The 14,252-nt window shown below is 43.2% G+C and overlaps 1 protein-coding gene across 1 annotated transcript; it reads right to left on the bottom strand.

The window, feature by feature from the left end:
• Positions 1-8,385: 8,385 nt before the first annotated feature.
• Positions 8,386-12,230, bottom strand: LOC139446817 (uncharacterized). The gene is made up of 3 exons (XM_071228151.1): positions 11,885-12,230; positions 10,753-10,962; positions 8,386-8,636 (listed from the first exon to the last, which is right to left on the bottom strand). Exons 1-3 carry the CDS (start codon positions 12,216-12,218, stop codon positions 8,386-8,388), a joined length of 795 nt encoding a protein of 264 aa, XP_071084252.1. The 5' UTR covers positions 12,219-12,230.
• Positions 12,231-14,252: the final 2,022 nt, after the last annotated feature.

Raw genomic sequence — 14,252 nt, 5'->3', positions numbered from 1 at the left:
ATTGGCTGATCTGAAAAACATATTTCCTCAGAGATAAGAAATATGTTTTATCTACTGATTGAAATGTTTATAAGCGTGTGGACAAAAGCATCTAGCATTTTGATGCTAAAGGGGACGTTGGATACTGAGACCAAGTCTGATAATTAATACAGTCGGCATGTACTGTGTTTGATGTATATATAGGGGATATAGGAACGGAGCAAACTAACATAATTGTCATGACCATGGACGAATGATTATCATGACAGCATTTCACTTCTGGAGAAATTTCAGTGACTCTTGAGGAAATTATGTGTAGTCAACATTGTCTGTGACAATTCAGCTTTGGTATATATATGTGTTTGACACATTACCAGTATGTTGTTAGTTTTTGTTTTTAACGAAACACCTAAATTCATAAGATGTGTTGGAACATTTGTCACAATAATGAAAGGGAGACCCTGAATAGTATACCGCGCTTATTCCACGGGGTTCCAACGGTGTTTATAGCTCAGGAGAGGAGGTAACCGCATATGCGGGAAAAACAATAGTGAAACATTTAAAAGAGGAACTAGTGTTTGTTTGTTTGTTGTTTAACACCGCGCTCAGCAATATTTTAGATATAGGACGGCGGTCTGAATAATCGAGTCTAGACCAGACAATCGAGTGACTGACAGCCACGATGCGATGCGATGCGATGCGATGACAAGTCAGCGAGCCTGACCACCCGATCCCGATCTTGACGTATTCGTGACCAACTCGTGTGATTCCGGGGACGAGACGTGCCCCTCTCGAAGGTTTGCATGTCGACATATGACCACCAGAATTACTTAAAACAAGAAGGATAACTCTTATTCTACCCACGTTTTACAGTAAAATGTAGGGTTTATTGCAGTGCTTGCCTATTCCTGTTGTCAAAGTATTGAGACTCTGATATAAATATAGATTCTATAATTTTGAGTGAGTGAGTTGGGTTTAACGCCGCTTTTAACATTATTCCAGTTATATCGCGGCGTGCCAGATTAATGTGGGAGCAAAGCCCGAAGTGATGCAGGTCTCAGACGTTTACCACTTTGGTGACACCCACGAGCACGGGTATGGTGCTGACAAACCTAGAAACATAATCGGGGCGAACCGGGATTTTCACCCACCAATCATAGGTTTCTGGCGTGCCCAAGAGACGCAACTCTGCACAGCGAATCGCGGCGCCTTAGACGACTGGGCCACCCGTGCCCCCCTATAATTTTGAAAAAATATATATATTTGGCAAGCAATAATACTCATTCATTCTTGGCTGTCATGATTGAATACGTACTTTCATGGACAACGTTCGCAAATAATATACACATTTTCTACGTGTTCATTACAAGAACTTTATGAAGGAATGGCATATGCACCATGTCTGGAGAGGTACATGTATGGAAGTATTTCTAAATACATACAAACAACATAGTAAGACCAGTTTAACATTCAAACCCTCTGGAGGATCCCAGGTAGCCTTTGCTCGCCTTTATGGATGGAATGGCCAGATTCGGTGAATAGGGTGATTGCGTGCCCCGTACCCTGACGGCGTGGATCGCTGCTTAAAGTATCAAAACTGGTGTGCCTGCATGGTCAAGTCTTGATTTATGTATACTCAAGTATACTCAAGACATGTAGCTGGATACAAATTATATGCAGGATATACCGGCTTTGGTATAGTTAGTATTTAACTGAATAAACTGTGTTGAAAAAACACAGTCCTTTTACAGGTTAAATAAGATGTGTTTGTTTGTTGTATGACGACCTCACAGGCAGATGTGGTTGTATACTTCCCTGGTAGCTGAGAATGAATATCGAGTGCGTACTGATCATGATCCATTGACCGGGGATACCCGTGAATATCCGGGTAAGAATTGGTCTTCAGCAACCCATGCTTGTCGTAAGAGGCGACTTACGGCATTGGGTGGTCAGAATCGGTGATTTGGTTGATGCACGTCATTGTGTCCAAAATTGCTTAGATCGATGTACACGATTGTGATTACTGGATTGGCTGATCCATACTCGATTTTTTTTATTGACCGCCGCCATATTTTTGGAATAATGCTTTGCGGCCCTATACAACAATCAAACTAAAGTCGCAAGGGTCATAATGTAGCGCTTTCAGTGTGGATTTGGCGCATTATGAATATTGATATTATTAATATGGTTTTACATTATATGGTTAAAGACAGGTTGTTTAATAACATATTATGCACTTACCTTCTTTTCAACGTTCCTTCGGAAAATCACAGCAGCGCGAGAACTCAACGTTTCTTGGTGGACAGTCTTCATAAGTCAAAAAGCACCTTAGGGCCAATATTGGAGAAAAAGCAATAATTATTTCATTAAACAACCCATTTCATGTCGGTTTTACTTAATTCTTACCATCTTGTTTGAATTAGATCGACATGCATCGACGAAGTTGTTGAGTGTGCGCAACGTCTGCTCCTATACACTCTGGAATGAACGCGCACGAGACACTTGTGCAACTAAAGTGACCTTTGATTGGTTGAAATCACAATGACGCATCATGTGACAATGCTGGCGAACACCTGCGTGAAATATACATCGCCTCAAACCTGATATGTCATTTGTTTATGTTAGTGATCTACAACCACGCCGTGATTTGAAAAAGGTTTAGACTTTGTAATTGTCTTGTGGTAACTGACATAGTAAATGCGGCATTACTCTACTTAACTGTTATTTTCACCTACCCTGCAAAACAATTTATACATGTACAATACATAAAGCAGAAATTTTCTTGACTGAGAAAAAAGGCGGTCGGGTAGCCTAGTGGTTAAAGCGTTCGCTCGTCACGCCAAAGACCCGGGTTCGATTCCCGACATGGGTACAATGAAGCCCATTTCTGGTGTCCCCCGCCGTGATATTGTTGGAATATTGCTAAAAGCGGCGTAAAACCATACTCACTCACTCACTTGACTGAACATTTTCACAATGCAAGCACGCTATCATTTGAGTTCATGTGATATGGTTTCCACAAATATAAAAATTACCGTGCCCTGAATAAACATATCGGCATGAGTCGTCCGAGGGTGGCCGAGTTGCGTCCCTTGGGTGTGCCAGCCTCCTGTGACCGTGGTTTCGAATCCGAGATTCACCTGCTTATAATTCTTAGCTTGTCACTCCATACCCGTGCTAGTGGCTTTCACATCTAAGACCTGCATCACTTCACGCTTTCCTCCCACATGAGACCCGTGAAGATTCCGTGGTAGAATGGGTCTTCTGCAACCAATGCTTGACGTAAAAAGCAACTATGCTTGTCGTAAGAGGCGACCAACGGGATCAGGTGGTCAGGCTCGCTGACTTGGTTGATGCATGTCAACGTGTCCCAGTTGCGTGTGTCGATGCTCATGATATCAATCACTGAAGTGTCTGATCCAGACTTGATTATTAAGTGACCGCCGTCATATAGCTGGAATATTGCTGAGTGCGGCGTTAAACACAAATAATTTGTCAAAGTACTTGACACATCAAGCGTCATTTTACTCCGCTTCAAATGTTAGGGTCTGTAGGCTTGTGCATGATATACAAAAGCTAACAGGTGAAGTGAAGCGAACTGGGGTTTAACATCGCGTTCAAGATTATTGCACTTACATATCGTATGTATGTGTGTGTGTGTGTGTGTGTGTGTGTGTGTGTGTGTGTGCAGATAAACAACTTAATCCGAAATAATTTCCTTCAAGTTGTCATGTAGTTGGGATATTGCTGAGTGCAGTGAGTGAGTGAGTTAGGTTCAACGCCGCTTTTAACATTATTCCGGTTATTTCACGGCGTGTCAGCTTAATGTGGGGGGAAAGCCCGAACTGATGCAGGTCCCAGACGTTTACCACTTTGGTGAAACCCACGAGCACGGGTATGGTGCTGAGAAACATAATCGGAGCGAACCGGGATTTTCAACCACAATCATAGGTTTCTGGCGTGCCCAAGGGACGCAACTCTGCACAGCGGATCGCGGCGCCTTAGACGACTGGCCCACCCGTGGCCCCAGTTTATATTCAAACTGCGACTGTTCCTTTATCTGGCGAAGACTCAACAGTTACAAGAGTTGTGTGGAGTTCAGATGAAAGATTCAGCTGAAGTTGCATCAGTTATGAGGGTGGAAATGTCAGGCTATTTAAGGTACACATAAGCATTCACCTGTTTTCTTCGTTTCGTTTGTTGTTGTAGCTGTTTCCAGCCAAATGCCAGTCAGGTAACGAAACTTACCCTCATTACATGTCCCAAGACCTGTCCATATATTGATTGGAGTTAATTTCTTATGCATACTTTCACATACGTTTTCATTCAAATAGGACCGCCTCTGTGGTCTAGTGGTAGAGCGTCCGCCCGGAGAGCGGAGGGTCCGGGGTTCGATCCCCGGCCGCGTCATACCAAAAGACCTTAAAAGATGGTACTTGTTGTTACCCAGTCTGGCGCTCGGCATTAAGGGGCTAAAACATGGACTGGTCGGCTGGGAGTCAGTATACTGTGTCTGAGTGGGGTATTCATGTTAAACTGCGGCATGGTATCTCAGTGAGCTAGCACTATAAATCGGCATCAGTCCGGGCTAGTACAAGCAGCCACACATACACACACACGTACATGCACGTCGCTATATAAGTGCAATAATCTTGGACGCGACGTTAAACCCCATTTCACCTCATTCAAATAGTGTGACTCTCGGGGGCAACCAATAGGGCAGGAACTGTTTACCCTTTCCACGAACACCTGGTGTCATCACTGATTTTCAGTGATCCATTAATATAATTTTTACCTCTGTTTTGTCGTTTCGCCAAGTGCGATCTGTTTCGTTGGAAAATCGTGACTGGTTATTCTCTCTCTCTCTATTTTAAAAAATTCATGAACGCAAAAATGTACCATGCATATTCGGGCCCTTGAAAAATGAACTTAAGCAGTGAATTGCCATCTTCCCGAGGCAGTGGAAACTGGACTTTTAAAGTCAGTTAACTCTCTTGCCTCGGGAAGATGGTGAATTGCGTGTCAAACCCACATATATACTAGCCACATAGAGAAAATGTGCACGGAGAAAATATAGATATAAGGGCACACCGTCCACATATGAAATATAGGTTTGAACACAGCAATTATTGGAGACATTCAAACGCTCATGCACGTGCCATACGATATGACGTCATTGATGGGGGCCTATGGGCGTGCAATGTGTTACTGCACGTGCAACCTGTGTAGCTGTACACAGCATGTGCAACTCAAAATTCGCTGTCACTTTGGAAAGCATGATCTGTGGTCATTCAAAAATTCAAAACTTCTCAGGCGCAGACACAAGCATATGACAAGCAAATCATGCCAAGATTGACAGCTGCACAGCGTCATGAAGCCATTGGAATGATCCGAGCGGGAATGAGGCAACAACATTTGGCAACACATTTCCAATGCCATCGTAACACGCTATCGGCATTGGTGAGGCGTTATCAGAACACAAATGACGTTGCCGACCACCCACGTTCAGGACGTACCCGAGTAACGACGCCAAGACAGGACAGATGGATTCGAGTTACACATCTCCGACACAGGTTCCAAACGGCAGTAACGACGTCCCAGACAATTCCTAGACTGCGCCGTATCCATCCCAACACTGTCAGGAATTGTTTACGTCAGTACGGGATTCGACCACGACGCCCAGCCATACGTCCCATCCTGACACACCGTCATCGCGTTAACCGTCTAAGGTGGTGTCGAAATCATGTTCGCCAACCTCGAATATGGTGGATAAATGTTGTCTTTACAGATGAATCGAGGTTCAACATTTCCCACAGTGACGGGCGCCAACGTGTCTACCGGTGTTTGGGAGAACGTAATGCACGCAACTGTATTGTGGAGAGGAATCGTTTTGGGGGTGGCTCTGTGATGATTTGGGGTGGGATAACAGCACGGCACCGAACCCCTTTGGTGGTTGTTCAGGGCAATCTCACCGGTGTTGGCTACAGAGATCAGATTCTGAGGCCTGTGGTCATTCCTTTCCTGCAACGTCATGGCCCGGGATTGACATTTCAACAGGACAACGCTCGTCCTCACACGGCTAGGGTCGCAATGGATTTCCTTCACCATAACAATGTCATGTTACTGCCATGGCCTGCACATTCTCCAGATCTCTCCCCAATAGAGCATGTGGGATGAAATGGAGTGCCGTCTGCGTCGTCTTCCACATCATCCAGATAACGTCCGTGACTTGACAGGATTTGAGGCGGATATGGCAGGCCATTCCCCAGGCCTTCCATGCCCATTTGGTGGACTCCATGCGTCGCTGATGCACTGCTGTGATTCACGCACAGGGTGGTCATACCCGTTATTGACTTTGTGACTTTGTCGTTTGACTCCCTACTCCATTTTGATCTTCTGACGTCATCGTAACAGATGTTGTTCAGGTCCCGTTGACATTTTCTTATGGTCCGATCATTCAGCTGCTGCAGCGTCTGCATCATTTTGTTCTTGCTGTGTTGTATTTCAATCCAGAATATATTTTCTCCGTGCACAGTTTCTTTATGTGGCTAGTATATCCCAGGCACGCGCCTGATAACATTAATCACGGGTTCGTCTGGCCCGGACTATTTACAGGCAGCTGGAATATTGCTTAAACAATAAGCAAATACAATTCCAAAGTAACAAAGTTCTTTGCGTATTATGCAATGTAATGGTTTGTTTACCTTCACTGTTTGTTGAAGTTCAAGGTAATGTGAGGCGTGTGTTTATAGATGCAGAAGAAAGCTTCTCCGTGTAGTCTACCCCGTTGCCGGGTGAGCAGATAAGATATACATGCCCACGATGGTGTCGATGTCCTCTGTCCTTGTTGCTGACCCACGTGCGCGTGGAGGCACGCTCCACGCTCCACGCTAAATTGAATTTGGAAGCGAACGCGAACCGTGGGGTTTCAAATGTTCAATTTAACGCAATTTAACATAAATATCCCATTTAGACACTGTATATTGACTCCGAGCCGACCAGTCCTTGTTTGAGCCCCTGAATGCCGAGCGCCTGGCAGCTTCAGAGAAGGGGGGGGGGGGAGGAGGAGGAGAGAGAGAGAGATGCACAATTTATATTTCAGCAATGTGTTGATAATTAAGTCAAACGCAGTCAAAAACATATGATTTATTATAAATTTCAGTTGTTATCTTGTCTTTACAAGCCCCGAATTAAACAGGAGTAACCACAAATACATGCTTCACATCCTTCATCGTGCGTACACTGACAATCATATACATCCCGCGTTTTATTTCAACAATTACAGCATTTCAATCTGTACTTTTCCGAAGTCAATATTTACATAAGAAATTGATGATGTTGGTGTAGCAAAGAATACACGAATTGGTTTCTTCTATCCAGAAGGGCGACAGTACAGTCCATCGAATGATTCAAGCGTTATAGAATTGAATTTCGAAATCGAAGCAAGTTCAACAGCTTTCTGTTTTCTGCGAATTCCAACGCCGTCAGTATGGTACTGACAAACCAAGAAACATAATCAGGCGAACAGGGATTCGAACCCATGACGGTATGTAATTCTGCATGGCAAATTGTGGCGCCTTTGACTATTGGGCTAGCTTTGTGATGGAGTTACCAAGTGTATACAAACCCTGGAGTACTGGCGATGTGGGCACGTACGTACGCGGCAATATCTATACCTCGAACAAAATTATAAGTATTTGAAATGAATTTTCTTTTTTGATCGTTTTGAACGGTTTCTTGGCATTTTCGCATAAATCTGACTGGTCAATAGGAGGAACATAGAATGGACAAAACTCGCAATAGCCATTGGTGGCGCTACGATAGAGTCGATCGAATTCCAGCCTGGTTCGGCAAGGGTGGAAACTGGACTTTTATAGTCAGTTAACGCCCTTGCCTCGGGAAGATGTCAATTCTCTTAAGCAGCAGCAGTAACATGGAACCAGTTGCCATTTGGACTCGACCCTGTCCTGTCTACTCAACCTTCAAAGAACTTCTCAAGAAAATGAGGATCCGGGTTAGAATTGGTCTTCAGTAACCCATGCTTGTCGTAAGAGGCGACTAACGGGATCGGGTGGTCAGGCTCACTGACTTGGTTGATGCATGTCATCGTATCCCTGTTGCGTAGATCGATGATCGTAATGTCGATCACTGGATTGTCTGGTCCAGACTCGATTATTTACAGACCGCTGCCATATAGCTGAAATATTGTTGAATGCGGCGTTAAACAACAAAGAAACTTATAATTGATGGGTTTTTAAGGTAGTAGTAGTAGTAGTTTTTGAAAAAGTATTGTCATTAAACGATTCACTAAGTCCACAGTGCATCTGTCATACAGTTAAGTGCAATACGCTCACATTCGGATTTCAGGGGGGGGGGGGGGGGGGGGGGTCTGCTCGCACACAGTGTCTAGTAATAATAATAACACGTTGTTGAACCGTAGGTAATACACCGAGAACAGAAGGAGGAGAAAAACATCCCGTCAGCACATTTCAAAACACCCATAGTTCTTTCTCTCTCGCATCTGAGGTACCACGGGTAGTCGATCCGGTTTGGCAGAGCGTGGTTCCCATTCGGTTTACCGACACAAGATGGTCGTAGCTCCGAACAGGGCAGACAGTGTAGATCTTTGCATGTGATGTTGAGAGCTTGGTAGTCGCCTGTTGGTAAAGTGTGACGACGTTAGAAATTGACACTAGTCCTAGAGTGGTTGTCAAACTGCCCAACAGTTAAGCTATCATAAGGACTAGTAGACATTTGCCATCGTTAAGGGTTTTGCTATATGTTACCATTATTAGTCTATATAGGACTAGTGGAAAAAAAACCGTTTTATCGATGAAAGTCATATATTATACGCGGTATGTGGTGAATGAGTGAGTGATAAACGTTTCTCGCCGATTTCGGAAATAATCAAGTGAGTGAGTGAGTGAGTTGGGTTTAACGACGCTTTTAACAGTATTCCAGTTATATCGCGGCGTGTCAACTTAATGTGGGAGGAAAGCCCGAAGTGATGCAGGTCTCAGACGTTTACCACTTCAGTGAAACCCACGAGCACGGGTATGGTGCTGACAAACCTAGAAACATAATCGGGGCGAACCGGGATTCGAACCCACAATCATAGGTTTCTGGCGTGCCAAGGGACGCAACTCTGCACAGCGAATCGCGGCGCCTTAGACGACTGGGCCACCCGTGCCCCCTGGAAAAAATCAAGCAATATGACGGTATGGCGGACGCATTTTGCCTCAGAATGGTTACACATCCGTGTACCCCAGGTCCTTCGGGCCCCGTCAAGATAAGGGTTAAAACTGTTCTTCAGCAACCCATACTTGTTGACGACTAACGTATCAGGTGGTCAGGCTTGCTGACTTAGTTAATGCATGTAATCGTATCCCAGTTGTGTAGGTTGAAATGATGTCACTCACTGGATTGTCTGGACTCGATTACTGACATACCGTCGTCATATTGCTGTAATATTGCTGAGTGCCGCGTGAAACAACAAACAAACTGGGCATACAGGGTGAAACTGAACGAAAAGTGTTATTTTTTTCTATAAATATGTATAATATGAAACATGGCATCGTCTGCGGTGGCTCTTTTTCCCTATGAATTAATTCGTTTGCGATTACGATTATTGATAACAGCAAGACTGTAACTTTCACATAAATCATTGCCGTGACAAAAAAAATGTTTTCTAAAATTTGAAGTGTGTAAGCATTTATGGGACGCTTTATTGACTGTCCCCCTACGAACTTTGTTTTTTTTAGCGTGGTAGCGAATAGATGTGATTTACCAAACAATGATTAAATATATATTCTTTTTAAAAAAGAATAATAATAAGCTCACTTAATTCTCTTTAATAAATGAAACATCTAACCGGAGTATTCAACAGAGTTGCAATATCACTTGGTTCACGGTATCCCATCTTCCCAAGGCAAGAGAGTTAACTGACTATAAAAGTCAGGAAGATGACTGTACCCTAATACATTGACTATATATATGAGCATGGTGCATACGTATTTAACAACATACACCGCCGTCATATAGTGGGAATATTGCTGAGTGCGGCGTTAAGCAACAAACAAATATTAAAAATATGCATTCCCATATGTCGTATCAAGCCTTAACACTTATGAATAGATTCAAACTTATGTGGGAATTAAGCGGTTGGGTAGTCCAGAGGTAACAGTGTTCGCACTTCCCGCCGAGGATCAGGTTCGATTGCTTACATGGGTACAATGCGTTATATCGCTGGAATACTACTCAGAGAGGAGTTACCACCATTCTAGTTGCTACAGACTCAGATCATTAAGGGGATTCAGTGAGTGAGTGAGTGAACTGGGTTTAACGCCGATTTTGAAAGTATTCCAGTTTTATCACGGCGTGTCAGTTTGATGTGGGAGGAAAGCCCGAAGTGATGCAGGTCTCAGACGTTTACCACTTTGGTGAAACGCACGAGCACGGGTATGGTGCTGACAAACCTAGAAGACCTCGGACCGGATTCGAAACGATCATAGGTTTCTGGCGTGCCCAAGGGACGCAATTCTACAGAGCGAATTGAGGCGCCTTAGACGACTGGGCCACCCGTGTCCCTTAAGGATATTCAAAGATAGACCCTTTGTATGTATGCAAGTCCTGCACACCGGATATGACACGAACTAAAATGTCTCAAATAACCGTTGTTTAGCCTCTTTTCATTACAACGGAGCTTATGTAATATATGTTCATATCTATTTGATATCCCGCCCTTGTTCAAGTATATATACGGTAGTAACTTACATGGGGCTTTCGGCACTGGCCTTCCATGACAATGTTTCTCTGCAGACCGGAAGTCCTCGCAAAGCCCGGATGTCGGGTTGAAGAGGCTCGGGTAGGGGCACTCCCCCTTCAACCCCTGAGCACCCCCACTGCAGTCATAGAACGAGGCGCAGCTTAGGGTGGAGGGGTAGCGCCCTCTTGCGGTGAGGCGACAGAACTCATTCCAGCGAACTGTCAAAGACAAAGTGGATGATAAGATTGTATGTTACTGTGTCCTTTCAAAAGAGGTAAAGTCACACATTTAATAATTACCTGATGTTTGTGGTTTAATTGACATTTGTCAAACTTAGAAAACAAATTAATCTTCTTTTTGTTAAGATTACACCTAAAATAAATTTGTTAGTGATATTGTACACCTCTAGAAGTGTCAACGAACGGAAATTGAGAATTATTCAACATATGTTGTCTTATTTTTGTGACTGAACCATTCAGAGGGGTTTCATTGTTTCTTGATATCAACCAAGGGACCCGCATCTTTACAAGGTAGACTCCAAAATAGCAAAACCCTCTCTGTCTACAACATACTACATTTGGTTTCAAGGGGGAGGGGGGGGGGGACCCCTGGACCCAACCTCTTGTTAACTGTACCTAATAAATAGAAACAATGAGCGAGTGAGTATGGTTTTACGCCGCTTTTAGCAATATTCCAGCAATATCACGGCAGGGAACACCAGAAATGGGCTTCACACAATGTACCCATGTCGGGAAACGAACCCGGGTCTTCGGCGTGACGATCGAACGCTTTAACCATTAGGCTACCCGACCGCACCCATTGTACATAAAGATCTGGCGCAAAAAAAAGTATACATGCATGTTCGATGGTAGCTGTTTGCAGTGTTTCAGCGACATCATCACTGTAATGTTTTGAAAACATTTGTAATTTTGGGTCAATTTCAATTTACAAGTATGTACCAAGTCTTTCTTTTGCAGCTTATAACGTTAAATGTCTTAGCGAGATGACATGCGTAAACGTTTTCGACATTTTCTATGAATGTAATTACAAGCATTATATATATACGCATTAATTCTTGCAATATTCAATATTTCGTTCATCGTTCACAGCATAGTCGATTAAGTGGACACATTTCCCTACCTTTCTCCTGTTTCTTACACTCCGTGCCGTCCATCACACAGATTGGTTCCCGCAAACCAGTGACGGTTCTGGCATCCACCGGGCACCTGCTCCAGTAGGCTGAATCTCCAACACATCGGACATACCCCGTACAAGCCCAGGGCAGTAGAAACATCACCCCGTCCTTGCCCTTACACAGGTAGTTCAGCTGGGGGTAAGGAAATGCCGGCCCTACGTGGTAAAAGCGCGTTTGGCTGGTGGGAGGGTCCATGTATTTAGTGAGGGGGTACATGTACTGGGTGGAGTCTGTGGTCGACAGGAGGATGCTGAGGGCGAGGAGAGTGGGGATGGTCATCTTGGACTGCTTCTCGCTTCATTCGATGTTTCTAGTGAATAGAATAAAACATATGAATAAAATAAACTACGGTTATGACGAAGACACTTATAACGAACTGATTGATATAACGAACTGTATTTTCTTGGTCCCGGCGATTTGCTGTATAAATGTTTTTTAGCGAACTACGGTTATAACGAACTAAAATAAGTGGGTCCCTTTCAGTTCGTTATAACCGTAGTTTACTGTACAAAGGAACCTCGTTACGCCGGAAACCTTTCTGGGCTTTTATTGATGGTAAAGTTTATGTTTCAAGATATAAGTTGGCAAGTGGCTCAGGAATTATATTAATCCGGACACTTAATTTAGATTAGTACGGTATCTTACAGTAACACTATTTCGCAAAAGAGAGCGGGAAAAGAAACACTCGGGTATGAAGTCGCCACCCTTACCACTAAAATAAAGGATTTTACGTCCGCATCAATTAATGGACACCCACTAGTATCTTAGAGTTAATGAAAGTTCTGACTGAATTCATAACTTCTTACTGACCACTTTATTTATTCGTGTCTATTTGGAGAAGGTATGAGTTTCTTCTAACTTTAAAAAGGGAAGTTTCCTAATAATGATTAATGGTGTTTCTACACAAAAGTGCCTGCAACTGTAAAGGATTTTTTCATTCTATTAGAGATCCTTATTTTGTATTGAAATTAGAGGAATGAACATGTATTGTAATCGGTTCGACTGCATCATTACACGAAGGTGTGTTTTAGGACTTAATGAGATGTAACAAATGTTATACTTGGGAAAACACTTTCTTTGTAAAGTTAAGATTCTTGTACTTTTGGAGGTTGAGGCCCATCGTGTGTTCACGAATTAATAAGACTTTTTACATTTTATAAGTACAAGAGTAAATTATGTTTGTATTTTCTCTTTAAAAAAACGGATAAATAAAAGAAAACTTACAATCAACAAGCAGTTAAATATTAAATAACAATGATAAAACGTCACTTTACGCTAATGACTGATGGAGTGGGTTGCGTTATTGTCTCTCCATATACATCACGGTGTGTCAGCTTAATGTTGGCCAGCCCAAATGCAGATCGGTGACATTCATTACTTTGCTGAAACACACGAGGGTAGGTATGTCCCCTTGCAAACCAAGAGTCGTAATCTAGGATTCGAACCAATGTTCGACACCCTCTGACTAAATCACGCACGTATACCCGGCCATCCCATGCCCGCTTTTGGTTCCTGAAATTGCAAATGTTTCTCCACAGGATATTAAAAGAATTCATCAATGAACAGATCCTAAATGCCACCTAAAGAAGTTAATTAATTAATGTTCATAAAAAGATATGATACTTACACAGAGCTGTCTTTTAAACCTTAACACTAACGCTTGCTCACCTGTATGTTGTCTCTTGATGTAAGGAATGCCGACCTTGTCATACACCACGGCTTATAAACCTGGCCATGTATCACTCGCCGTGACAAATTAATACCGTCCATCGCAACTCGAGCCACTGGACCGTGGGTGGACAGCTTTGCTGACTATAAACAACACAATTTATACAGGTAGTTGAAGGGTCACAGCTTACGTACACGTGTTTATGTATGTTTATTGCAATGTAAACATGTACGAATGTGTTTTTGGTTTACGAACACGCCCTAAAGATCACCAACGGGACTTGAAGTTTGATTTTTTAGAACAGTATTTTTCTCCCTGACAGTTCTGTTAATTAATTTCAGTAATTACAAACCCTTCCGTGTAGGTTAATAGGGATAGGTGTAAGTAGCCGTAACTTGCCATTTAAAAACTAACACCTTTGCCTTTGATGTTACCATTCTGTTTGTTTGTTTGTTTGTTGTTTAACGCCACATTCAACATGGCTGTTTTGTTGGCGTGACGTCACGTGACTGGTCCGTGGCAAGTCATGAGCGTTGCCCTGCTGTAGATAACGTCTCCAAAGAGGTGGTATTGTGTTTCGGATGAACATTAAAATGTCTGGCAACTACGTTCAGGGCCATTCCTGTTTTCAGCATACTTTAGCA

This window comes from Haliotis cracherodii, unplaced genomic scaffold, assembly GCF_022045235.1.
Source record: "Haliotis cracherodii isolate W230 unplaced genomic scaffold, xgHalCrac1.p SCAF_6, whole genome shotgun sequence".
In the NCBI taxonomy this organism is placed as follows: domain Eukaryota; kingdom Metazoa; phylum Mollusca; class Gastropoda; order Lepetellida; family Haliotidae; genus Haliotis; species Haliotis cracherodii.
This window is presented reverse-complemented; position numbering and strand designations above follow the sequence as displayed.